This window comes from Apiotrichum porosum (genome assembly GCF_003942205.1).
Source record: "Apiotrichum porosum strain DSM 27194 chromosome Unknown scaffold_13, whole genome shotgun sequence".
In the NCBI taxonomy this organism is placed as follows: domain Eukaryota; kingdom Fungi; phylum Basidiomycota; class Tremellomycetes; order Trichosporonales; family Trichosporonaceae; genus Apiotrichum; species Apiotrichum porosum.
Window position 1 is genome coordinate 917,944 of NW_021167120.1, and position 24,866 is coordinate 942,809.

The window sequence follows — 24,866 nt, forward strand, 5'->3', positions numbered from 1 at the left end:
CGGATTGTCTTTGGGCGAGGTGGATACCGCCGGATCGAGCTCAGCCACCGGAGATGATGACGGCACACGACAGGGCTTTGCTGGGCAGCTCGCCGCGATGGAAGCTCGCCTCACCGAACGTCTTGACGCCAAGTTCATGTGGATCCTCGACCAGGTAGACGAGGTGCTGCTTGACATTTCCCAGCTGCCGGAGCCCGAGGTCATCTCCGGGACGCTCCGTCGTCTGCGCAGTGCCATCAGCGATCATCGCCGCCAAGGGCGCCCACCGCCAACGCTTGGACCGCAAGACGGGATTCGCTCGGGCCTGGCTAGCCGGGTGAGCGCCCGCTCCACCACGCCTGTCAATGTTGCGGCACCGGTGTCTGACCCTGCTTCTCTACCATCACTCTCTCGTCCAGCGACTCGCGCCGGCTCAACCGACGCCGACGATAATGCTGTTGAGGGGATAGTCCAATCGCCCGACCACAGCGCATCTCGTTCTCTTGAACGCGCCCTGCCGACGAAAGAAGTAGACACTGGAGACGAACCGCTGCAGTCAACTGCTGCTAACGGACCAAGCCACCACTCGCCAGGTTCCTCGAGCGTTGTCAGACAGCACGGAATCGAAAACGGCTTGCCGTGCGTGGCAGGGTCGTACAGCAGCAACGGGTCGGCACCGAGTGGCCAAGCCCCTGCTCCCTCTGCCTCTGTCCAAGAAGAGACTGAATATCCCTCTGGACTGTGCCTCGAGACAGGCGACCCTGCTATGGATGCGCCGGAGGACGAGCCAGTCTGGGTCAAGTCGCATCCCTCGCGCACACCTCCCAGCCCATCGCCGATGCAGATGCCTTCTGCGAGCCAACCCGTCCACTCCAGCCACTCTACAGATCCGTGGGACCAAAGGGCCCGCTCGCATGAGTTGTCATCCCCCGCCCGCCCCATGCGCAAGGCTGCCCTGGCGGCCCGGGAAGTCCTCGCCACCCCCATCCCCGCACTCTGGAAAGAAATCTTTTCCCGGCCAATGACGCCATTGTCCAAGCGTAAAGACTTGGTCACCGACTATTCGTACAACACCCATTCCAAGAGGAGACGTCGGCAGAAGTCCTTTTCAGTAGGTGAAGGGGACGAATGGAAAACTTTGGGTAAGAGTGACGGCACCAAGAGGGGTGATGGAAAGTGGCCGCCGTTCCCGCAACATTCCAATACCTGGATCATGCTCAAGGTGGGTAGGAGCAACTGTATGGCTCGTTGGCTGATCCACCAGCAAGAGATTATGTGTGACATGGTAAGCAAGCCCGGGTAGTCGCAGAGTTGACGATGCTAACTCGCCCAGTGCAACGGCAGGTGTGTCAGGTGTCCGGCAGATGTCACAGACACGATCAAGCTGACTTGTTAGAATTCACTGGGCATGTGCCGGCCTGGAGAAGGACACGGTGCATGACGTGTCGCCATGGTACTGCCCGGACTGCCTCGTCCACTTCAAGAGTGGGTTCATTTGCCCTGAGCAATGCTAACGTGACCAGATGACACCCGCGACCAGGTCCTGCCGGCGCCAGCAGACAGCTGTGTGCGTTATAACTGCTGCAAGAGGTGAGCCTAGGTGTGAACGTTTACGTCCCTGGGAGCTGACAGTGCAGGCTCAACCGGGCCATCAAGGTCGAGGAGATGGATGAGCAACGCTACTGTATCTCGAAGGTTCTTGGGTGAGCTAAGGTTCAACTCGACGGACAATTAGCTGACAAACAGACGCCGCGCCGTTGCCCGTGATCCCACAACCAAAAAACGTGTCTTCGAGTACCTCGTCCTGTGGGACGGATACCCGCTAGACGAGGCCACATGGTATGTCATGGTCACGTCCAGCACCCTTCACTCTCACGTCTCCGAAATTTGACAAGGACAGGGAGCCTATCGAGAACTTTGATGTGGACGAGGATGGACACTGCGCGCTCTTGACAGACTTTGAAACTGCGGCGTTGCGACAGCAAGTGGATATCCGCAAGCGTGTGGCTATCCTGCCCGAGGCGCAGTGGGGGTGGGATCGGCTGACGGGTGATCCTGTGGTGAACCCAGAGAGTGGCGAGGGAGAGTGACATTTCTAGCTGTTGTTGTCTTGATGAATGTTGTGCCTGTGTGCACACGGTGTTGCATTGGGCTTTACTGAAGCGAAGCAGATATGTTGCTGCTGCAGTGGGCAAGGACTCCTCGACGGCATGGATGGTTGCTAATGGCTGACCATCCAAATCCCACTGACGGCGCCGTCTCCATGCTTGTCGACGCGCTTGAGTTATTTTCCGGGCAGGTCGTGTCGCCACCCATATTCTGGACGCAAGAGGCAAGTGCGGAAGCAAATCTCCGCCGCGCTCCAAGGCCTGAGAGACGCGACCTGAGACGCGACCGCCACGAACCCCATTTTTCGTGTCGTTTTGCACTGATCTCCACAACCATAGCATGCATGAGTATGATTCGAGTGAGAGGAGGTAGCCCCAAAATAGTGCACGTACACCCGCAAGTATTAGAGTGGCAGAGGATATGGTGGTGGAGATATCCTTGGTCCAGTGTGACTGATGGCGGCTGTTCCAGTGGCGTTCACAGTTGCACCAACGACTGATGGGGGATGGGAAACTGACAGCAGTCCAGTCAACCCCCCCAACCACCGCACCGCGTCCTTGATCCGTTTCTATTTCTCTCTCTTTCTCTCTTTCTCTCATCCCTGCTCTTTGCTCTTAGCATCCAGCTCTAACATCCGTACTTTGTACCTCCTCATCCGCTATTACAGCACTTTATACTCCTACCATTACCTTCCTCTCGCCTACGTTCGCCACCATGTGGTTTACCTCTTGGCTCTGGCCCCAGGCCATCACTACTCCCCCTTCCGCCCAGCCCTCCCACGACACTGTCATGGAGGAGCCCATCCCCGCCACGAACTACACCGCCGTCTACGACCACGGCCACGCTCTCAACGTCCTCACTGCCGCCATTGACAGCCTTTCTCTCGACTCCGTGAGTCACCGGCGACAGGCTTCACAGACCCCCCCTGCTGACTGCTACCAGGAATCTTGCTCTCTTGCCACTCTCTACAGCTCCTCCATCCAGAATGTCAACTTTGATGAGGTATGTCGCCCCTTCCTTGCATCCATCCACGTGCATGAGCGCAATGTTCACACTAGAAGCCCGCCGACGAGTCGTCAGCCATGGATATCGACGACGACTTCCCCGCGCCTCTTGACTGGGCGGCCTTTGTTACTTCTGCCTCCGGCCGCGTTGCGGCTTTTGATGCTCCCATCCACCACCCCAAGGCCATCAACCCCTTCACTGCCATCACCAACCCATCCCTCATCTCCGAGTCTCCCGTCTGGCCCTCCACTATGGATGCCGTTGACGAGCTCGCCGGTCCTCTCCTTGCCCACGAGTGGATACCAGCCTACGAGAACTCCCTCCTACTCCACTTCATGGACTCCACCGAGTCCGTCCAGACTGCTCCAGCCACGGCCAAGTTCACCGCTGGGTCGTCCAATCTTGGAGCACACAGTACCCTTTCTCCTCGCCCCCCCGTCTCTCACACTTCGTCTCTGCTGGTTGCCAAGCCCAACGCTGAGCTTGTCGATCATGTCTTCCCGCCTTCCCCCATCCAGCCCACTTGCCTCTCGTCCTCTTCCGCTTCTTCGTCCTCTTCCTCTTCTCCGTCCTCTTCCTCTTCTTCGTCCTCTTCCTCTCCTTCCTCTTTTTCTACCTCTTCCTCCTCTCTTCTTCTCCCGGTCCTCGAGCCCAGCTCGGACCGCGTTGAGCTTGGCTCCGTCTCGCTGGCCGAGACAGAGCCTACGGCCATGACCGAGCACGCCTCCTCCATCACCAGCATCGCTACGGTCGGATCCTCGGCTATCACCACCACTGCTACCCAGCACGGCTCCGCCGAGGTCCTCAAGCTCATTCCCTCGACTCAGGTTGTTGACGGCATCCCCGCCAACGCACCTGTTTCGACGACGACTTGTACCAGGGCTATCACCACCACTGCTACCCAGCACGGCTCCGCCAAGGTCAAGTCCACCCCCCGCCCCGCCCCCAAGGCTCAACCTCCCAAGGCTACTGCCGGCGATGTGTTCCTCCGCAAGTCCACTCGCAACCACCCCAAGCCTGCGGTCAAGCCTCGTCCGGCTCCATCGACCACCAAGGACCTTCGAGCTGGTATCTTCGCCAACGCGCGTGGCATCGACATGCCTGCGCCCGTCTCCAAGCCCCAGTCTCTTGAGGCTCCTTCCATTTCGCCAACTCTTGCTCCTGCTCCTGCTCCCGCGCCTTCTCCTACACCTATTGCTGCGCCTGCTGTCACTCCCTCTCCCTCTCTCGCTCCTGCTCTTGCGGCCGCTCTTACTCCTCGTGCCCCGACAACTGGCACTAGTTCGCCGTCGCCCTCGTTGGCCAACCATGCCATCACCGAGGCCATTGGCAGCATTGCTCCCACTTCTCTCTCTCGCGTCATCGCCCGTCTTCCTGCGTCACGCCCTTCAACCACCTCCATGCCTGCCGGCACTGTCACTTCCGAGGTCAGCACCATGACCGAGGAGATTGCTATGGTCGAGAACACTCCCATTGCTGCTCCCTCGGCTCAATACACTGCCTCCTCGGAGGAATCAACAATGGCCGAGGATGAAGCCTCACGCCAGGCTCTCCGCAAGCGCAGGTGCAGCGACCTCGACGATGAAGGTCCAGCCTCGTCTAAGCGCAAGATGCTCCACACGCTTCAGCGTGATGCGGTCGCCACCGAGGTTGCCGTTCCCACTCTCTCGCCCAGTCACGCAGCCAAGGGCACCAAGTTCGCTTCTCTCAAGAAGCTCCCTCCAACTCCCCCCCGCCGCAAGACCAAGGCTCCCTCGAGGGCCACCTCGACGAGCACTTGGGACTCTTTCAAGAAGGCACACGTTCGTGCGTCTACTGAAAGCTCCCGTCGCCACTCCACGGCCAAGGGCATGCTCCACATCCCTCTCTCGCCCACACCTTTGTCTTCGCCAACGTCCACTCTTTGCGGCGACCTCTTCGTGGAAGATGCTCTCGACCCCGACGTGATGACGGGCTACCCAACGGACGTGGACTCGTCGGGTTCGCTCTACCTCGGCTCCGACTCGCAAGAGTCTGACTCCGACCTTCCGTCAACCCCGCTCGCGAGCTCCGAAGAGAGGCTTGTCGGCAACGAGGTCATGATGCGTGACGACGAGGTCGAGGAGGTCACCGAGAGCACGAGCCTGGACGAGCTTCCAGAGCAGCCCAAGGCCATCCCCGCCCTCGCCCCCGCCAAGGTCCATGTCTCTGGCCACCGCGTTCTCAAGCCGACCAAGTCGATTCTCGTGAACGCGGGGTCAACGGCTTCGTCGACCGCGCCAAAGGGCAAGCTGCATGACATCAAGCCTTATGCGCGTCCCGACAAGGTCAAGAAGGCCTCCTCCAAGCCTGACGGGCTCGCCTCGCTGGCCAGCGACTTCAACTCGGCCCTCAACGAGATCCTCGCCCCAGCTGTCCCCACGTTCCTCGCTGTTCCCGCACCCGTCATTGACCGGTCTCGCGACCCTCGTCTCCGCGCCCGCGCGCTCCGAGAGGCCAAGGCCGCAGAGGATGCCAAGCTGGTGTCCCTCTGAGACGACGGCGCCACTCCACCAGCTGCTCCCTGTCCCCGCCATCCCATCACTTGCATGTTCGCACCCCACAACGTCTCGCACTTCTTCGCCTTGATGGCTTCCTCCTTATTTTCGATTTTGCTCTCGCTTTGCTTTGTGCTCTCGCCTCAGGTCATCATATACATCAGTCTCCCGCGTCCAGATCAGTACAAGTATTAGCACTTGCGATAGCATTCGTGCAGAAAACCAGAACCGTATGCTTCATGCTTATTCCACTGACGCGCAAACTCCTCAACCGCCTCGTTTGTTATTGTAGATGGGAGGAACTGCCTTCGTATCGCACATGCACAGCGACAGCGACAATGGCCCCACTAGCTGTTGTCCGCGCGGATCTGGTATTTGTCAGCACATGCACAGGACAGCGTCTAGCTTCTAGACGCGTCAAGGTGTAGGTAGAACTCCGGCGTTCGGAAGATCGACGGCCGGGGGACTGTCCCGGAGCGGACCCCCAGGACCCTCACAACCGTCCGCCCACACAAAGACTACTCACGTCTGCCTCCGACTCGGTGGGGTTGTGCGCGCCCTTGGCGGCGTCGGCGCGCGCGAGCTCGTCCTTGCGGCGCAGGACGCGCTCCGTCTCCTTGACGAGCTCCTTGTCAGGCTTGCCGGGGGCCGTGGCGTCGGCGCGCACGTCGGCCTGGGACTCGGTCTGGAGGCGTGAGGAAGGTGGAAATCAAGCGTGAGGTAGGTTGTTCGTTGTATGGGCGGAATGCCGGTGCGGAGAAGTAAGGACGGCGCGAGAATAATGGGCAAGATCCGGGTCGAGGAACGACGACGACAATGGTACAATATGACCGAGCACAAAAGGCGCCACATACCACACAAGAGAGAGACAAGAGCGTCAGTAACGACACGCCGTTATCGGAGAGTCTGGGTTCCACGGCCCGCTCACCTCGTTGGTTTCGGTCCACGCCGCCTCGTCGGCGGCCTTGGCCGCGCTCTGGCTCATGAAGCGGATGGCGACAGCGCGCTGCCCCTGCCTAGCGGCGACGGCGACGGCGGTGGGGCGGGCGGTGCGCGCGAGTGCGCGCGACGCGAGCATGCGGGTCATGGACATTGCTGTAGCGAGGGTGGTGGGGGGTTAAATGCAGATGGTGGTGGGTGAGGGATGCTGGAGCAAGGGATGCGATGGAAGGATCCAGAAATGCGTTAGAGCGAACAAGAGCACTGATCCCACGCAACTGCAGCACTTCTTATGGGAAACCGCAATGTGTAGGCTCGCTGGATCGCTGGATCGCTGGTAGGACCCCGGGCTATTACGAGGCCACCAATGCCGGCATGACGTCAGACGAAACGAGACACTCGCCACTGGCTCGGAAATCGCCGGGCGGTGGGGAGGTACTGTATGTGTCAGCTGCCCAAGCAGTTTGTGTTCCAACAGTGGTGGCATCGTGTGGAGCGACAAGAAAGTACACATACTTGCGCACGCTGCCGCAAGATCCAGAGCACCGGATCCCATTGAGCGACCACGTCTGGGCGCGGTGGGAATCCGACAGCGGAGAGATGGTGCCTGGGAGTGGCAGAGGACGGTCGCCTTGGCCACTGGACACCTCCCTATTCCACTCGACACTCGGCATGGCATGAAAAGAAGGGGTTTTGCATATTGCTGCGCATACGACGGACTGTAAAAGGTGGAGGGGCGGGGTAATGGTACAGACACAGAGGGTGACAAGACATGGGGGGGATAGGGATAAGAAGAGGTGGAGATGAAGTGGTAGATGCAATGATCCGCCGAGGCCTTTTGAAAGAGCAACATGTATCCCTGTTGCGTGCTGCAGAGGGCGCGAGCTCGCACGATTCGCGCGTTACTCGTCCGCGTCGTCGTTCTCCAGCGCCGCCAGCGGCTTGTTTGGCCTGGGACTACCCTGGAGCGGGGGCGTGTGCTCGCCAGCGACGCTCGAGTCCATGGTCCAGGTGCTTGTGGCAACCGAGGTATTGCTCTCCATGCGCTGAGGCGTGGTGCGGCTGGGAGAGGTGTTGCGCTCAATGCTATCGCGCTGAGCGGTCAAGGTCGACACGGCGGCCGGCGAGGCCAGTGGTGGCGAGCTCAGAACAGAGGCGACGGCCGATGGTTCATGAAGGGCAGGAATCGCGATGGGCGCCGTGGTCGGCACGGCGACTGGCTCTGGGGCTGGAGGGGTTTGGTCGAGAACAGGGTCGGCACGCATCTCGACAGCGGGAGAGCCGGTGAAGGTGCCGGAGGCGAGGATGGGGTCGCCACGCAGCTCCACCTCTGGACTGTCGACAAAGGTGCCGCCCATGATGGATGCAACAGCGGGCGCAGGCAGATGCGACGGGACCAGTGGGGCAGGGAGGTTCGAGTCATCGCCCAGCGCCTCGCCCATGAGCGCCGCGAGATCAGGGTGGGGGTTGGCAGCCGTTGGCACTGCGTCTGCGGCAGCCACACGAGACGCAGTCGGGTTGGTGAACTCGGTCACCTTGGTGCCTTCTTCTGGGGACGCGCTGGACCCCGGCACCGCACTGGCCGGACGGTCTGGGGTAGCGGGTATGACGGTACGACGCAGAGGCTGGGGCGCAAGCACCTCAGCCTGCGCCAGCGGAGACACGTGGTGCTCGGGAGGGTCCCTCGGCATTGGGCTAGGCGTAGACGACGAGCGAGCGCGCCCCTGCTGCTCACCCGGGGTGGGTGAGTTTGCGCTGCTCTCACCCAGAGTGGTCGGGGACGGGGCAAAGTGGACGCTGCTCTTCGAGTTTGCACGAGAGCGGTTAACAGTGATCTTGGATAACAGCTTGGAGGCGGCGGCCTGCGCACGTCCATGTTCGCCTCCGCCAGAACCTGATGCGGAGCGCCACGACGAAAGAGTCGTGCCTGCAGATGATGAGCGGCGCGACGACGACGGCGTAGGCGTACCAGCTCCCGAACGAACGGGAGTGGACTTGTCCTTGCCCTTGGCATCCTTCTCCTTCTTCCTGCGCTCGTCTTCATCGATCTTGCGCTGGTGCTCCTCGTGGTCGAGAAGCGACAGCCGCATCGCTTCCATGATCATCATCTGCACGGTCAGCTGGATGATCCAAGCGATGACGGAACTCACCTCTTCCATCTCGCGCTCGCGGCCGCGAGCACGGCGCGACCGCCGGCTGCCTCCATCCTCTACCGCCTGTGGGACCGACATGCTAAAGTCGGCAAGCCCTGTGGCGCGCGACGACGTGTATCCTATCGGGATAAGACGATCACCGACCTGCAGAGTTAGTTTCACTACACACGCACGGTCTAACTCACCTGGCGCATGACAATTCTCCTCGCCGCCCTCCGCGCCGCAGCGGCCTTGACGGCGTTGAGCTTGCTCTCCCAGTCCGGCCGGATTTGGTCGATAGTAACGACCTCTTTGGCCTTTGACGACACGCTCTTGCGACGCACCGTCTCCTTTGGCGGCACGGGCGGGCCAGGGGACGTTGAGCCCGAGCCGGTGTGCGGGTCTTCCGACAGGCTGAGGGCCTGGCTGAACCCGCTCGCATTGGGTTCGGGGGAGGAGGCAAGGTGGATGGCTGACGCGCTAATGGCAGAGGCAGAGGCCCCGTTGACGGGTGTAGGTGCAGTAGGCGTGGGGCGTTCGTAGATGACGCCGAAATCTGTCTCGACACAGTACGGGCAGCACGCCGACTCGCTCTCAATGTGCGTGAGAGTCGCTTCGCCGCGCTTGATCTGCACAAAGCACTCGGTACACAGGGGCTGTTGACAGCACCGCGACGTGTTGATGTTGGGCGGGTAATTCTGTACAAAAAGCGTGTCAGCTTCTGTGAACAATCTACCCAGTCACCGAGTCACACGCCGACGACGTGTGCCCCTGCACCGCACGGCACACGCCATTTCCACCCGCAACATACCAAGAAGCAGATCGGACACTCGACAGCACCGAGGTACGCCTTTGTCTCGCGGCTTTGCCTTTCGGCGCGGTCCTCGGCCGATCCAGCCGGTTTGCCGCCTTCGCGCTCCTCCTTGAGCCGATGTGTCGCGCTGTTGTTGATGTCTGCCTGGTAATCGCGCTCGATGGTCTCGTCGAGCTCCCGGCGCACATCATCGAGTGTCCAGTCCTCCTCAAAGTCATCCAGGCCGCGGTAGAACGGGGCCAGCTGCTGCTCGATAATGAGGCCCGTCACTGCCGTCTTGCTGTAGTCGTGGGCCTGCGGGTGGCTCAGACAATGTGGGTTCTGCGGACTCAGGTGGCCGGCATACGGCAGCAGCAGCGGAGTCTGCGGGGGCGCGGGGCTCGGTGGCGCTGCGGGCTCCTTGGGCGCGGTCGAGGGCGGTGCTTGCGACGAGTCGGATGCCGGCGGGGGCGTCCCCATGTGCGGCGTTGACGCTGCGTTTCCCATGATGCGCTTACTGGGACGCTTTCAGCCAGAGTTGGAGAATGGAGAGGAGACGTGTGTGATGGTGACGCTAATGGCGAGTCGTCGGGCGGCGGCGATGTACAGGGTTGGCCGAGGGGGTGGCTGCGGGGGTGTGAGGGTTGCGTGGGCGGGGGCCGCGGGCCGATGCGATGCTTTGCAGAGAGGGTCGTCAACCACGGCAAGATGCGTGAACAGAGACAGAGTGACGAGGAAGACAATGGCCGGGCGGACCAGACAGTGCGTGCTGCTCGTGAATGAAGGAATGCAAGACGCGGGCCAAGCTGACCGTCGTCGTGGGTCGTTGGTCGCTTATCGCGCGCTCTCCGGGGGTGACAGCGGGCGGAATGAGGGGGCCCGACGGTAGTGTGGGCTGCTGGGTGGCGACAAAGACGTGCGCGGGGGCGACAGGGGAAGGATGGTGGTGGTGTCTATCGGCCGCTGCACGATGGAGGGATGCGAGGGCGACGCGACAGAGGTGGTGAGAGCGATGCAAAAGATGGACGGACAGAGAGAAAGAGAGAGAGACCGCACTGAGAAATGGCCACCACCACAGAGTTTGCTGAGAGAAACAGCGGTGACGTGCGTCGTCGTCGGCCGCCCCCCCCCCCCCCCCGTTGCAGCCTGGCCCAGGGAGGCAGCCCACACTCCGGTCTCCCGGGCCGCTCTCTCGGCAACCCACGGCCGCGGACTGCCTCAAGTGGGGGTGAAATGCTGCATGTAGCTGCAGGAATGCGTATGCATGTTGGGTGTTCGTGATGCACAGAGACCTTGCCTTTCGCTTTTACAAAACCCATGCGCGCCATCGTCTGAGCTGTCCGACCGCCCCGTGCGGACAATCCGACAGATCTGCCGATCAAAATGCCCCCTCCCGACTCATAACGGCACTTCAAACCCAAATAATTACCAAGACGCTGCGTGTGTCGTTAACACTGCTATAAGGGTTGCACTTCATAAATCACCCCGGCACCTGCCGGGGTTCGATTCCAACAGAGAGCAGAGCCTGTAGCGCCACTAGCCAGGCCAGGTCATTAAACAAAAGACCGCTCGTGAGGAACTCGACTGCTAGGGTTCGACAAAAGCAAATGGCGGCTCAAGGGGGCACATTAGCTTTTGCCACTGCCTTTTTTGGCTCCCGTTAACGGCTGTCCGCCATAGGCCATAGGAGTGTTCCGAGTGGCAAACAAACAACAGCGACCGCCGCGTCCCATACGCGCATGTATGTTCTCATTAGACACCATGTCTTGCCTGCCTCCAGACGACCCCCCGGCCTCCTACGACAAAACGCAGTACCTCAACGATCCGGCGTCCATCCCGCCTCTCTCCCCGGCCTTTCCGCGCGATACATGGCCGGAGCGTGCCGTGTTCGGCGTGCCCCCTGTACCAGAGCGGCGAGTACGCGTATGAAGCATGTTGGGCAGCACGTGAGGCGAGTAAATGCTGGGCTCGTGTCCTTGCCCGCGAGAACGGTGACATGGTCTTCACACATGTCCACGACCAAGGCGACCTTGTCGATGCGACGTGCTTCAAGCTTGCCGTACTCGACAAAGCTCTTGAAGTGTGAGTTGCTAGCCGAGCGACCTCGGCGGTCGATAGCGAACAAAGCTGACATCCTGACAGCAACGCTTTTGTCGGCAGTCATCGTGGCAACGCCGTTTGGCCACCGCGACTCACGAACAATGTCTGGAAGGCCGACACGGACAAGATGGTGAAGAAGGTGTACTTGCTCGTGAGTGACATTTGTTGATGTTATCTGACCTTTGAAAGGCGTGCCAAGAACTGCCCCACAACGCCTCAGCACCCCCATATGAAGTGATCCGCCCATTCCTCCAGAATGCACTGGGCCTATGGTGTCAGCAGGCCGTGCTCGTCACCGACGTGCCCCACGGCAACGGTGCACCATTTGCCATCGAAGACCTCGGCCGGTTCTCTGCAAAGTACTACGGCCACCAACATCTGGTCGTGAGAGAGGACTTGACCGACGCCAGCAAGTTCTCCACCACAGTCGTCTACTTCCCAGCCCCACTGACGATCGATCACCAGTCCCCCCCCTCACATGTCATCGTCGTCACCCACATCATCATGTCACTGGGCTTCACTCAGTGATCACGACCAGCATCCTCCTTTGTCTTCGACTGGCGCCCAGCACTGGTCTCCTCTGAGCCCGCAGCCCTTGTACCGCTGATTCACAGCCGTTGTATGGCCAAAGTGAACACGGGCCTCGAGACTGCTGGTGTGGTGATTGTGCCAAGTCTTCACCCTGTATCAACCACTGTTGTCCAACGCCACAGATGCATTCATGTTCTTGCCCATTGTCCATCCGTCTGCTTGCGCGAGTTGGCCTAACTGCATCTCCACATGTGCCAAACGAGACAATGACAGGGACTGTGGAATGGGAGCTGGAGGTTTGAACACGAACGAACACAAGCTCGCCTAATAGGTCTATATGTCTGCCTATCTCAGTCTCTCGGGGTGCTTAGCGCGCACCGACAACCACACGGCCATCCATGCCAGTCCCCGATGCTGCCTTCTTCTTGTTGTTCGCGCGGCGGCGGCGTCCCGTGCCCTCCTCGCCGGGAAGCTCAATGAGCAGGGGCGGGATGTACTCCCACATCTCGCCGCGACGCTCGGCCTTGGGGTCACCCCACTGGCGGTCATTGTCCTCGCGCCATGCCAGCGCCTTGGCAAGCTCCTTGGCCACACGCTTGGCCTCGAGCGGTGGGGAGCGGGGACGCGGGATCGTGTCGTCGGGCGGAGGGGCCGGCGTGCCCGGGTTGGACGACGAGGACGGGGTCATGGGCACGGAAGTGTACGTCGTGGTCGTGATGGTTGCCTTGCCCTTTCCTTTGCCCTTTGCGGGCTTGCCGATGGTAAGCACGCGGCGAGTCACGTCGGCCGCGCTGGGGCCCGCACGGCCGCCACCGGGTCCGCCGGGGAGAGAAGGGAACGCGCCGCCACCGCTTTCGGCGAGGAGGCGCTCTTTGCGGAGCTGCTCGGCGTGCTCGCGTTCATCTTCCTCGCGCACGAGTTGGGCAGCGACGTCGCCCTCCACACGCTGGATGAGACGCGCGAGGGCTGGCGGGGAGAGAGTGGGCCGGGCGCACGACGGGCATGCCGCGTGAGCAGGTTGCAGCTCGCAGAGAATGAGACCGCACGCAGCGCACTGCGGAGTGTATGTCGAGATGGGGTGGACGCGAGCTGGTCGTTAGCTAAAGATTTGGCGATATTGCCACCATAAAGCGGGCCAACACACCTTGGCAGAAACATGGTGGTTTGTCGGGCACGGCAGCCTTGCCTTCTCCAGACTGCACCGCACGGAGAGCGCTCACAATGCCCTCCAGCCGCTTCGTCTCCTCGCTCTTAGGCAAGTCCCAGATCTTGTCTTCCTTCGACTTGCCCTTGTCCTTGCTAACAGCGGCCTTGGCCTTGGACTCGACGACCGTGATTGCGCCGCCACGGCGCAGAGGCGCGGGAGTGTGCGCCCCGCTGCCCGGCGTGCTCCTCGCAACGCCGCTCGCACTGCCTCCACGGCTGGGGAAGAGGTCGTCCTGGTGCTTCTGGTACACGCGGCCGCCCGACCCAAAGGCGTTGGCGAGTGCATCGGCGCTGAGCGGGCCGGTAGAGGTGGTCGGGGTCGCGCGTCCACTGGCGGGCTTGCTGGATGCCTTGGGCTTCTTCTCCTTTTTGGGCTTGACGAGGTCCGGGTCGGGAGTTAGGATACGCGGCGTGCTGGTGCTGGCCAAGGAGGGAAAGCGGAAGGAAGTGTACTTGTCAGAGAAGGCGCGGGCTTCGGGGGTCGTGCCGAGGAAGTCCTGGAGAGTGTGAGCGGTGATGCCATGTACGGAGGAGGACGCCGAAAGTAGGCCGAGAGAGCGTTGGACAGCATGTAGGAACCAGCTAGATAGACTAGGGGATAATCCAGCTGTATTGCAATAAGCTGCACTCACCAGCAGATGTCCCCTCAGGCGGACCTCGCTTGAGTATCCCTCGAGGTCCGGAACGATGACCTCGCGAACTGTCTCAGTGTCTGTGTCCATTGTCAGCGTTGAGTAGCATTGTGCGCGAGGCAACGCACCAAGACCGAGGATATCAGAGAGTCCCTTTGCGACCCATGGTGGTGCAGGCATTGTGCGTGTGTCGCGGTAGACGAACTGGAGGTGGTGTGGAGTGGATAAATGAGACGTGGTAGGTGACAAGTTGGACAAGTGGAGGGCAACGTCACAGGCTGATTGACATTTTGGACTCAGCGCCGCGTCGGATCCGAGTTGCTTAGGCATCTAACAATCCTTATTGACATCGCCCTTTGACCAACTCGTCACACTCTGACCGAGTCGAGGCGTCTCAAGACTGTAAGCGCTCCCTGTAAACATATTTGCGAAGCAGCTAAAGCTCATACAGAGATGCATACATGCAAAGGAGACTCGAGCGGGACAGTGCAGACGAGAAGACTGGGGGAAACGAGACAAAACTAACTACACCGCATACCTGCCACCGGTCGTCGCCGACCTGTCGGCACTTTGCAGGGCCTGGACGGATGCCTCCACAAGTGTACGACGCAGCTCGTCGACGGCACGGCGCACGCGCACTTCCTCGTTGGACTCGATGAGCAAGTGAAGCTTGGGCTCCTGGCCCGGAGCAGGCTCATCTCCAGGCGGGTAGTAGACACCACGCATGGTGATGGACGCGCCAGAGATTTCCTGCAGGAGCGTCATCTGCTCCTTGTGCGTGGCCTTCCAGCGAGCCTTCTGCGGGTAGTCGTTGATGGGGAACAGGGCGTGCCAGTCGGTCGCGTCCGGGTCCTTGGTCTTGCCGCGCGAGTCGGGAGCGATGGCAGCAGCGAGACCAGCAGCCTTCTTGTTGTTCTCGATAGTCTGGGTGAGGCGAGAAGCAATCTTGGCGAGGTTTGCGGCGTCAATGTGCCTGCCTTCCCTGCGGGCCTTGTCAAGTGCCTCGAGCGTCTGCTGCGGCAGGTTGACCGCCTCGGCGCGTGTGCCACGCTGGGCGGGGCCGGAGGGGAGCTTGTCGGGAGCAGGACCGTGGACCACGTCGACGGTGATCTCGGTAAAGGTGTAGTCGCCCTCGCCCTTGCCTGAGCTCTCAATGTGGGGCTTGGCGTCGTTGGTCTTGGGCTTGTACGCAATAACAGCGCCCTCGCGAGACGAGAGGGAAATAGCCTCGGAAGTGTCGCCGTACGTGTGCTTTTCGGCACGGTCCTTCTCCTCGCGCTTGCGCTCCAGACGTTCCAGACCCTTGCCAGCGAAACCACTGCCAGCAGCACGCGCCTTGCCCGACTTGATCTTGCCCAGGAAGCCATCGGACATCTCCTTGAGCTTGTCGGGGATGAACGCCTTGGACGCCTCGAGTGCGCGCACAAGGTCGACGGAAAACTTCTCCTGCTCGGGGGTGATGAACGTGATACACACGCCAGTGTTGCCGGCACGACCGGTGCGACCGGCACGGTGGATATAGTCCTCCATGTGGTTGGGGGCGTCATAGTTGATAACAAGCTTGAGCTCCTTGACATCAAGACCACGAGCGGCCACCGAGGTGGCGACAATGATGGGGATCGTGCCGTCCTTGAAGTTTTTGATGGCCTCGAGGCGGTCAATCTGGTCCTTACCACCGTGCAGCGACGACGAAAGGTAACCGCGGTTGAGGAGGTCACGGAACAGGTCGTCGGCGCTCTCCTGGCGCTCCACAAAGATGAGGGTGCGCACGTCGGTCTCGGGGTTGTCCTGGGCCTGCTCGCCGAGAATCTCGAGCAGTCGCGAAAACTTGGTGTCGGCATCGCGCACCTCGACACGCTGGTCAATCTCGGCGGCGACGACCGACTTGCCACCGACGGTGATCTCGAGCGGCTTGATGAGAATCTTGCGCGCCAGCGACTCCATCGTCTTGGGGAAAGTGGCCGAGAAGAGCACCTTTTGGGCGTCGGGACGAGTGTTGTTGACAATCTTCATCACCTGGGGCTCAAAGCCCATGTCGAACATGCGGTCCGCCTCGTCCATGACAAGGAGAGTGACACGGCGGAGGTTGGTCACACGACCATTGTTGGCAGTGAGCAGGTCGATCATACGCCCAGGTGTGCAGACAACAATCTCGGCACCCTTCTTCATTGCCGCAATGTCCTCGGAAATAGACTGGCCACCGACGCAGCACGAAACGCGCAGGTTCATAACCTTTGCAAACTGCTTGGATTCGCGGTGGATCTGGAGGGCGAGTTCACGAGTAGGCGCAAGGATGAGGGCGATGGGGCCATCGAGGCCAGACACTGGGCGCTGGGCCTTGACGTGACGGAGGAGAGGGAGCAAGAATGCAATGGTCTTGCCGGAACCGGTCTTTGCAATACCAATGACGTCGCGGCCCATCATGATGGCGGGGATGGACTGAGCCTGAATAGGCGTAGGCTCCTTCCACTCATTGTTGCGAATAACGTCCAGACAGCCGATTGGGATACCAAACGCAGCCCAGTTCTTGACGGGTTTGGGCGCATCGACACCACGGATCTTGATACCGTCCATCTCGAGACGAACAAGCTCGGCATCTTCGTCGGTCATCTCAGCCGCCTCGACAGGAGGGTTGTAGAACGCCTTTTGGAATGGCTCATAGTCGATCAGGGAGTGGTCGGGAGTCGGCAGGTCCTTTTTCCTCGACTTGCTTGCCGCCATGGCAAGAAGCGCCTCAGCCTTGGCAAGGTCCTCTTCGGCCTTGTTCTTGATCTCTGGCTCGTCGTCTTCACTGTCGCCGCCGTCAATCAACCCAGCACGCTTGGCGTCCGCCTTGTTGACGCTGATGACCTCGGTAACGTTGGTACGCATAAACGCGTCCAAGGGGTCTTCCTCCTCCTCGTCCACCTCCATCTTGGCTTGTCCGTTCGCCAGGTCGGGCTTCTCGTCTGCTTCCTCAGCGGCCAAGTCCGCCGTCACTGCCTCGACGTGTTCCCCACTCTGCGCCTCTGGGGCAAAGTCTGGCAGGTCGAGCTTCTGGAGCTTGCGGTCCTCGGTCTCCTCGTCGTCGAGAGCGAGCGAACGCTTAAGAGGGGTTGGCTTGATCGAGAAACCGATGCGCTGAGCGCTGAACGACAAGCCGCCACCGGGAGCGCCAGCTGATGGTGGTGCTGTTGCTGCGAGGTTTAGCTCTTTGTTGTTGTTGCGTGTCACACGAGTCAGCGACTCACCTTTGGGTGGAGCAGCAGCAGCTGCCTTGTCTGGCTCTGGGGTAGCCGACGCTGTACGACTCTTGGCAAGCTCACGGCTCTTCTTCCATGCCTCAAGACGCTCGCGCTTGAGGCGCAACCTCTCCTCCTCGGACTGGGCGGCCGGGGAACCAGACATGGCCGAGCGCGGTGTCCGCTCAGACGACCGGTCGCGCCTTGACGGCTCCGCATGTCCATTGTTCCTGCCATCCCTGTCGCGGCGGTAGTCGTCGCGCGGAGCGTCGCGGTCGCGGTCATCCCTGCGCCTGTCCCGGTCATCGCTGCGGTAGTCGTCTCGCCGGCGATCATCTCTGTCATCCCTACGGCGGTCGTAACGGTCGCGCTCACGGTCTCGGTCTCGATAGTCACGTTCACGGTCCCTCACGCGATCACGGTCGCGGGAATCGTAGTCGTCTTCATGGCGCCGCCTGTCTCGGGGGTCGTCGCGCGTGCGTTCACGCCTGTCGTCGCCGCGGGGGCGGTCGTAACGAGAAGGGGAAGGGCTTCGGTAGCTCCGGTGTGAGGAGCGCCGTTGCTCGGGAGAGCGGGACCTACGAGGGGAGCGAGGCATAGCTTTTTTTCCTGTTCACTCTTGCCGCGGTTGACGGGGTAGAAAGTGGCGAGAGAAGGGGGATGGCAAGTGTTGTTGGAGTCCAGTGGCAATTAGCTGGTGGAGGATCGTCGCCTGGCCGCAGCCGCGGCGGGATGCCACACGTCATTTCGCCGCGGACATATTTCCGGACGCGGGGTCTCCAACGCCCCTCCACTCTGTAGCTGGAGTTGCTGGACGCGTCGCGCGTTACAATAACATTGCCATCTCCATCGCTCTCGTTCACACACCGGTCTATCACCATGGCGGCATTCTCTGTCCTTCCTACAGACTACCTGGCTACACAGCCAGGCTCGTCGGAGATGACCCTCCAGAACCTCATCGACACTCAGGATCGACTCGCAGAAGAGGCCCGTGAGGTCCTTCCGTACAGCTTCGACGAGTGCACGTACTCCAAGGGATACCTCCGCCAGTCTGTGTGGTCTTGTCTGGGTGCGTTGTCTGACCTGGCGTACTGATTCTGACCTTCCAGATTGTGGTGAAAAAGGCGTATGCTACGGCTGCTCGATCTCCTGTCACTCTGGTGAGTAGCTATGCGCAATCGTCCAGCCTCAGCTAACGCGCAGACCACCGCTTGGTTGAGCTGTGGACCAAGAGGTCGTTCCAATGCGACTGTCCCACCTCGGCAATGTGCCCCTCGGAAGGCCCCTCCAAGCGACGATGCTCGCTCAACCCACCCGAGCAACAGCCTCAGGCTCCCAACGACCGCAACCACTACGGCCAGACATTCTCCGGCAAATTCTGTCGATGTGGACGCGACTATGACCCCGAGACTGAGATCGAGGCCATGGTCACATGTATCGCGTGCGAAGACTGGTTCCACGAGTCGTGTCTCAACCTCCAGCCCCGACCCGAACCCAGGGAAGACGTCGATGATGACGAGGACGAAGAAAGCGACTGCTTAATCCCGTCTGACAGCTATGACGGTCTCATCTGCGCCGAGTGTGCCAAGTTGCACCCTCTGTTGGCCGAGCGTTCCGGTACCGACGGATGGATGATCATCGAGCCACATGACAAGGAAGGAGAGTGGAAGGTTGTTGGAAAGAAAATGGCAGGCAGCAAGCGCGCAAACGAAGAAGACTGCGGATCGGATCCCAAGAGGGCTCGTGTGGAGGACGCACCGGCAGAGTCGGATCACCCAACTGTGGTCTCGGCACCGCCTGTCGAAGCCGATGGAGTGGTGCCAACAGAGACGGCAGAGGCTGTGGCACCTGTTCCAGCGGCTGCCCGCAAGGGTGCAGGTGATATCTTCCTTGCCCATGGGATCCGCGAAGAGCTCAAGGCCCAGTTAGACGTGAGTCACAGCCTTTCGAGCCAACTAACTAACGCCAGGCTGCAACCGCCGCGGCACTCCCCTTTCCTCTCGAAGACGAGGAGATTTACGAGCCTCCCAAAGACGAGGACAAGGTCGAGACTCTGGAAGAAGTTACCGAGCGTGTCGTCAGCACGCTTCCGCGCGTGCAGGCAATCGAGGCTCTGCACGGATACCAGGCAATGAAGTGGGTTGCGTGTCACTCGCGGATGCTAACCCATCAGGGATAAACTAAAGGTCATGCTTGCGGCCCACGCACAATCCGGCGAGGCCGTCAGTCGCGAGGACATTGAAGGCTTCTTTGAGGAGCTGCGCCAGGCGAAGAAGTAAGGAAACGCGCAATGCCATGGTTGTACTGGGGAGATAAGTGTATAGGATGGTTGTACTGGGTGTATGCAGTCGTACTCTAACAATAAGAAAAAGCGTTTGTAATACCCATTGAGATTCGAAATTCTAATGCTGAATTAATTGCTTGTGATACGTCAAAGTACACGTCAATTGCCAAAAGTTGCTTCTCCCTCCACCAGCTCCGGGTCATAATTTCCACCAGCAGCTCTTCCCGCCATCCACAACACCCACCCCCAACCCCCTCTAGACAAACAAACAAAAATGGGTCGCAAAGCAACCCGGAAGCAGGGCGTCCCCGCGCCCCTCTCGGGCCGCGACATTGAGAAGGCTCGCAAGGGTGCCAACAAGGGTGGCAACGGCGGTGCCGACGGCAAGAAGAAGGCCTCGTCCGCCGGTGCCGACTCGTCCAAGCCATTCAAGGCCGACAAGGCCAACAAGGGCAAGCCCGCAAAGCCCGTCGCCAAGCTCGTCAAGGGCAAGAAGCCCCGTGTGAAGGCTGTCGACCGCGAGGATGAGGACAGTGATGCCGAGGAGGCACTCGAGCAGGGGTGAGTCTGGGTTATGGTCCAGTGGCGACGATGGGGTAACTGACGGAATTGTTTAGTGACTACTCGGACTCGGAGGACGAGGTGCCCGCTCCCAAGAAGGCCAAGGCCACCAAGGGAAAGAAGGCTTCGTCGCCCGGTGTTGAGCGTGGACCTGCTCGCGAGCTCGTGTTCTCGGACTCGGAGGCGGAGGTGGATGACGACAAGGAGGAGCGCATGCCTGCTGGTCTGCACGCATTCGACCTTGACGAGGCTCCCTCGGATGCCGAGGACGACGAGGCTATGGGCGACGACGACTTTGGATTCCCCAGCGAGGACGACGACGAGATGGGTGAGGACGACGAGGTCGACAGCGCGTTCGCCTCGGACGAGGAGGAGGGTGCCGCGGGTGGCGAGGAGGTTGAGATGGGCTCGGACGACGAGTTTAACGGCGAGATCCAGACCAACCTCGAGGACGACCTGGATGACGAGGGATGGACTCTGCCCGCTGTTGACGGCATTGTTGAGGAGCACGAGCACGGCACCTCGCTCCGCGAGGTGGAGGCGCGTATGCGCTGGCTTGTGAGCGTGTGCTCGAGCAAGGAGGACAAGATCCGTGGTGTTGCTGGCAAGTCGCGCAGCGACCACCTCGTCCAGCTTGAGCACGACATTGCCACCTACTTTGGCTACAACCACTTCCTGGTGAACAAGCTCATGAAGCTGTTCAACGCCGACGAGGCCATTGCCTTCTTCGAGTCCAACGAGACTCCTCGCCCTGTCACCATCCGTGCCAACACTCTCCGTACCCGTCGCCGCGACCTCGCCCAGGCCCTCATCAACCGTGGCGTCAACCTCGAGCCTATCGGCAAGTGGTCCAAGGTCGGTCTCCAGATCTTCGAGTCGCCCGTCCCCGTGGGTGCCACCCCCGAGTACCTTGCCGGCCACTACATGCTCCAGGCCGCTTCGTCGTTCCTCCCCGTTATTGCCCTCGCCCCCCAGCCCGGAGAGCGTGTCCTCGACATGGCCTCGGCCCCCGGCGGCAAGACCACCTACATCTCTGCCCTCCTCCAGAACACTGGTACCGTCTTTGCCAACGACAGCAACAAGGCGCGCACCAAGTCGCTCACCGCCAACGTTCACCGTATGGGCTGCAAGAACGTCGTCGTCTGCAACTATGATGCTCGCGAGTTCCCCAGGGTCATGGGCGGCTTTGACCGTGTCCTCCTCGACGCCCCTTGCTCGGGTACCGGTGTTATCAGCAAGGACGCCTCCGTCAAGGTGAACAAGTCGGAGCGTGACTTCCAGATGCTTGCCCACCTCCAGAAGCAGCTTATCCTCTGCGCCCTGGACTCGGTCAACGCCAACTCTGCTACTGGCGGTTACATTGTCTACTCGACCTGCTCGGTCACCGTCGACGAGGACGAGTCCGTCGTCGACTATGCGCTCCGCAAGCGCCCCCACTGCAAGCTCGTTGACACTGGTCTCGAGTTTGGTGTCGAGGGCTACACTAGCTTTGAGGGCAAGCACTTCCACCCTTCGCTCAACCTCACCCGCCGCTACTACCCCCACAAGCACAACATGGACGGTTTCTACGTTGCCAAGTTCAAGGTTGGCAAGCGCCAGAAGAAGAAGGCCGGCGCCGACGCCGAGGACGACGACGAGGTTTCCGGCTCTGCTGCCGTCAATGACGACGCTATGGACGAGGACGACTCGGCCCCCGCTACCTTTGACGCCAAGGAGGACGAGGCCCTCATCTCGGAGAGCAAGCGCAAGCACCTCCTCAAGACCAAGGGTATCAAGATTGCCAAGAAGGACGAGGCCAAGGCCGAGGTCGACGACAAGCCTGCCCCCAAGTCGGACGGCCAGATCAAGCTGCCAAAGTCGAAGAAGCTCACCGAGAAGAGGCGACAGAAGTAGGCCCGAACCGTTCGTTGTTCGTTGTGCACCCACGTCCCCGTTTTGTTTTGTGTTTCTCTCCATCCACCATCGCGGGACTTGACATCCATTCTCTACATAGTCTAGGCAGGCATCATCATGCACATATACCACTAGCTGCTGCGTGCGATCGTGTTCAGAGATGCTCCGCATGCTCTACACAGGTTCTTCGAGAGCCTGTTTAGAATCCGTTGGGCTTCTCGGCAAGGTACGCCGTCCACCACTGCTCAAACGACTTTTCATCGTCCGTCCTGACGCCCAGCTCCTCGAGGACCTTGACCGTGAGCTTGGTGTTCCACGGACGTTCAGTCTGGCCAGGCTTGATCTCAGGCTTGCCGCTCTGGGGAGTGACGTGCGTAATGGGCTGGTTGAGGATACGGCCAAGAGTCTTGGTCATGTCCCACTTGGTCATGTCTGGACCCGACGAGCGGAAGTGAATGAGAGGGGGAAGGGGCTTCGACAGGTCTGCTGGGTCAGTTTCGTCCAACTCAACGCAAGGGACCCACGGGTAAGGTCGTACAGGACACGGGCGACGTCCTCGACGTTGGTCGGGTTACGGACCTGATAGTCGTCCATGCTGTAAGCCTTGCCAGACTGGTCCTTGACGACTTTGGGGGGGTCAGGTCTGAAGAGGTACGTTGAGCTCACCCTCTACAAGAATGTTGACCGCCGATTCGCCATTGTACTCGGCACGACCGAACCTATTGTCAGTTGCACCGATCACGAAAACCCAACTCACAAGACGGGGACACGGATAGCAGCGGCATTGGCACCCTGCTCACGTGCGCCAAGGGTCGCTTTCTCGCCCGCAAGCTTCTGGCGGCCGTACATCTGGAGCGGGTCGGGGGTGGCCTCGACCTCGTAGGGAGGGCTGAGAGTCAGATCATGGGTTCAGGAATCGGAAGGTCAGAATACCCACTTGCGACCGTTGAACACATAGTCGGTGGAAATGTAAAGCAGGGTGAAACCGTGCTTGACAGCGAGCTCGCCGAGGTGCTTGGGGACGGCGACGTTGATGGTCTCGGCCGCCTCGGGGTTCTGTCATCAGCCGTGTTCCACTAAATTCTCAGCTTACCGCTTCGGCAACGTCGGGGCGGCGCTCAGCGGCACAGTGGACCACGGCTGTTTTGCGTTAGTCACCATGGCGCCATCGCTCGTGTCTTCTTGCGGCACGCTGCACGTACCGTCGACCTTGTTGGCAGCAAACCACGCGTCCACAGCCGCAGCATCGGTGAGGTCGAGCTTGGTGTAGCTCGCGTCCTTGTCGGCACGCGTCCATGCGAGGGCAGTCACTGCTCGTTAGCTAGTGCAGACAAAGCGATGTGCAGCTCACCATTGTCGCCCTGGGCGCGGAAGTAGGTCACGGCCGCGCGGCCGAGCAGACCGCTAGCACCTGAGCATCAGAAAAGAACTCGCGGGGTCATGCAAGGGCGTACCGGTAATGACGACGTTCTTGGGGCTCATTGTCGTGGATGTGTACGAAGCAAACCGGGGCGGCCATCTTCCCCATGGCTTTCGTGTCAACATGTCCGTGGATCCGTGTGGTGGAGGGGAGGGCGTGTTAGCCGCGGGATCAAATATATCAAATACACCATTAGCATTGACATTCCTAACGACATTCCTAACGAGTCTTGCCGCGCCGGTGGAGGTCAATCTGGCGTCTCGACGTGACGCGACGACACATTTGTCGTCATTCTCATCCCTTCTTGCACTGCACTCCCTTGCTCAACGTCACTACCATGCTCGTCTCCCTCTTTGTCTCGTCGCCCGATACCCACTCGGAGCGTAGGTTGGATACCGACCTCACCGTCTCCCAGCTCAAGGTGAGGTTCCTTTCCACCCCCTTCATCGAGCCGCCCACTGACATCACCTGAAGGACAAGCTTGTGCCCATCACCGGTATCGCGCAGCAGCACCAGGTCCTCCGCCTCTTTCGCTCGTCCGAGGCTGCCGAGAAGAACGAAGCGCCCGTGGCGACCATGACTGACGAGTCGCAATCGCTCGGCGCGTACGGCCTGCAGGAGTGGAACTGTATCAAGGTGGGTGGCATGGCGTTGTGTGATTCCGAGCTGACGAAACAGGTCGACAACACGGACCCCAACGCACGTCCGGGAGAGTTCTCCGACCTCTCGGCCGTCGACAAGTTTGAGCTGACAAAGGAGGAGTACGAGGCTCGTCCTGGTAGGTCATCCGTTGTCTTGTCTGCCATTCACCTACTAATGCCGCTCCAGACACCGTCCTGGCACACCTCAAGGCGAACAAGATGGGCCGCTTTGCCGACGTTCCCGAGACCCTCGCGCACGCTCCTCCCCCTCCCTCCTCGGTTCCTTCCGATGTCGTCGCCGGCGCCCGCTGCGAGGTCGTGTCCGGCGACAGCGACATTGCCAAGCGCGGCACCGTGCGGTTCGTCGGCGAGGCAGAGATTGCGCGTGGTGGCGTCTGGGTCGGCGTCGAGCTCGATGAGCCTCTGGGGAAGGGTGATGGCAGGTGAGTTCACAAGCAGAACGGTTTCTGCCAGTAGCCGAGCAATGGATGCTGACAGTCGATAACTCAGTGTGGAGGGAAAGCGCTACTTTACCTGCTTGCCAAAGCACGCCGTGTTCGTGCGCGCGGACAAGGTCACTGTTGGAGACTTCCCAGAGGAGGACATCTTTGCTAGCGACGAGGACGAGATTTAAGCATCTGCTGGTAGCTCATGGGTTTCATGTATCGATATCTCCTATTGGTTGCACGACTCCCACCAGCGGTGCGAGCTGTGTGAAAGGTCCACAGTGTAAGCACTGATCAGAAGCCCGTTTGCCTCTGCCTTATGTACATAGGCCATCCGCGGACATCAGTAAGGACCACGCAGATATCTGACCGACCTGTCGCGTGTTCCCGAGATTGATCCGCGGTCCGCGGGCCTGAGAGACGTGACGACGCGCTTGTTTTCGCGAAACATTCAGATC

At 60.4% G+C, this 24,866-nt stretch overlaps 11 protein-coding genes across 11 annotated transcripts; 6 read left to right on the top strand and 5 right to left on the bottom strand.

Moving 5' to 3' along the window:
• Window positions 1–97: 97 nt before the first annotated feature.
• On the top strand, window positions 98–2,069 carry EHS24_002769 (uncharacterized protein; the record flags this gene model as incomplete). Its single annotated transcript, XM_028618491.1, has 8 exons — window positions 98–1,201; window positions 1,244–1,264; window positions 1,313–1,323; window positions 1,376–1,464; window positions 1,503–1,569; window positions 1,617–1,682; window positions 1,726–1,818; window positions 1,880–2,069. 8 exons carry the CDS (start codon window positions 98–100, stop codon window positions 2,067–2,069), a joined length of 1,641 nt encoding a protein of 546 aa, XP_028473447.1.
• A 733-nt stretch (window positions 2,070–2,802) lies between these two features.
• On the top strand, window positions 2,803–5,606 carry EHS24_002770 (uncharacterized protein; the record flags this gene model as incomplete). The annotated part of the gene is made up of 3 exons (XM_028618492.1): window positions 2,803–2,979; window positions 3,031–3,090; window positions 3,147–5,606. 3 exons carry the CDS (start codon window positions 2,803–2,805, stop codon window positions 5,604–5,606), a joined length of 2,697 nt encoding a protein of 898 aa, XP_028473448.1.
• A 350-nt stretch (window positions 5,607–5,956) lies between these two features.
• EHS24_002771 (uncharacterized protein) lies at window positions 5,957–6,702 on the bottom strand (the record flags this gene model as incomplete). The annotated part of the gene is made up of 3 exons (XM_028618493.1): window positions 5,957–5,977; window positions 6,136–6,294; window positions 6,538–6,702. 3 exons carry the CDS (start codon window positions 6,700–6,702, stop codon window positions 5,957–5,959), a joined length of 345 nt encoding a protein of 114 aa, XP_028473449.1.
• A 748-nt stretch (window positions 6,703–7,450) lies between these two features.
• On the bottom strand, window positions 7,451–9,980 carry SIP5 (SNF1-interacting protein; the record flags this gene model as incomplete). The annotated part of the gene is made up of 3 exons (XM_028618494.1): window positions 7,451–8,845; window positions 8,887–9,378; window positions 9,492–9,980. 3 exons carry the CDS (start codon window positions 9,978–9,980, stop codon window positions 7,451–7,453), a joined length of 2,376 nt encoding a protein of 791 aa, XP_028473450.1.
• A 1,489-nt stretch (window positions 9,981–11,469) lies between these two features.
• Window positions 11,470–12,101, top strand: EHS24_002773 (uncharacterized protein; the record flags this gene model as incomplete). Its single annotated transcript, XM_028618495.1, has 3 exons — window positions 11,470–11,555; window positions 11,616–11,724; window positions 11,763–12,101. The coding sequence occupies 3 exons, from the start codon at window positions 11,470–11,472 to the stop codon at window positions 12,099–12,101; spliced, it is 534 nt and encodes a 177-aa protein (XP_028473451.1).
• Window positions 12,102–12,471: 370 nt separating this feature from the next.
• On the bottom strand, window positions 12,472–14,122 carry EHS24_002774 (uncharacterized protein; the record flags this gene model as incomplete). Its single annotated transcript, XM_028618496.1, has 4 exons — window positions 12,472–13,193; window positions 13,249–13,807; window positions 13,943–14,022; window positions 14,071–14,122. The coding sequence occupies 4 exons, from the start codon at window positions 14,120–14,122 to the stop codon at window positions 12,472–12,474; spliced, it is 1,413 nt and encodes a 470-aa protein (XP_028473452.1).
• Window positions 14,123–14,467: 345 nt separating this feature from the next.
• On the bottom strand, window positions 14,468–17,761 carry PRP5 (pre-mRNA processing RNA-helicase; the record flags this gene model as incomplete). Its single annotated transcript, XM_028618497.1, has 1 exon — window positions 14,468–17,761. One exon carries the CDS (start codon window positions 17,759–17,761, stop codon window positions 14,468–14,470), a length of 3,294 nt encoding a protein of 1,097 aa, XP_028473453.1.
• A 281-nt stretch (window positions 17,762–18,042) lies between these two features.
• EHS24_002776 (uncharacterized protein) lies at window positions 18,043–19,442 on the top strand (the record flags this gene model as incomplete). Its single annotated transcript, XM_028618498.1, has 5 exons — window positions 18,043–18,232; window positions 18,273–18,323; window positions 18,367–19,094; window positions 19,133–19,299; window positions 19,337–19,442. The coding sequence occupies 5 exons, from the start codon at window positions 18,043–18,045 to the stop codon at window positions 19,440–19,442; spliced, it is 1,242 nt and encodes a 413-aa protein (XP_028473454.1).
• Window positions 19,443–19,721: 279 nt separating this feature from the next.
• NOP2 (rRNA (cytosine-C5-)-methyltransferase nop2) lies at window positions 19,722–21,901 on the top strand (the record flags this gene model as incomplete). The annotated part of the gene is made up of 2 exons (XM_028618499.1): window positions 19,722–20,008; window positions 20,065–21,901. 2 exons carry the CDS (start codon window positions 19,722–19,724, stop codon window positions 21,899–21,901), a joined length of 2,124 nt encoding a protein of 707 aa, XP_028473455.1.
• A 199-nt stretch (window positions 21,902–22,100) lies between these two features.
• On the bottom strand, window positions 22,101–23,383 carry EHS24_002778 (uncharacterized protein; the record flags this gene model as incomplete). Its single annotated transcript, XM_028618500.1, has 9 exons — window positions 22,101–22,384; window positions 22,426–22,527; window positions 22,568–22,620; window positions 22,659–22,790; window positions 22,839–22,957; window positions 22,995–23,041; window positions 23,104–23,211; window positions 23,253–23,312; window positions 23,356–23,383. The coding sequence occupies 9 exons, from the start codon at window positions 23,381–23,383 to the stop codon at window positions 22,101–22,103; spliced, it is 933 nt and encodes a 310-aa protein (XP_028473456.1).
• A 275-nt stretch (window positions 23,384–23,658) lies between these two features.
• On the top strand, window positions 23,659–24,596 carry EHS24_002779 (uncharacterized protein; the record flags this gene model as incomplete). Its single annotated transcript, XM_028618501.1, has 5 exons — window positions 23,659–23,742; window positions 23,796–23,957; window positions 24,000–24,099; window positions 24,150–24,405; window positions 24,473–24,596. The coding sequence occupies 5 exons, from the start codon at window positions 23,659–23,661 to the stop codon at window positions 24,594–24,596; spliced, it is 726 nt and encodes a 241-aa protein (XP_028473457.1).
• Between the last annotated feature and the right edge of the window lie 270 nt (window positions 24,597–24,866).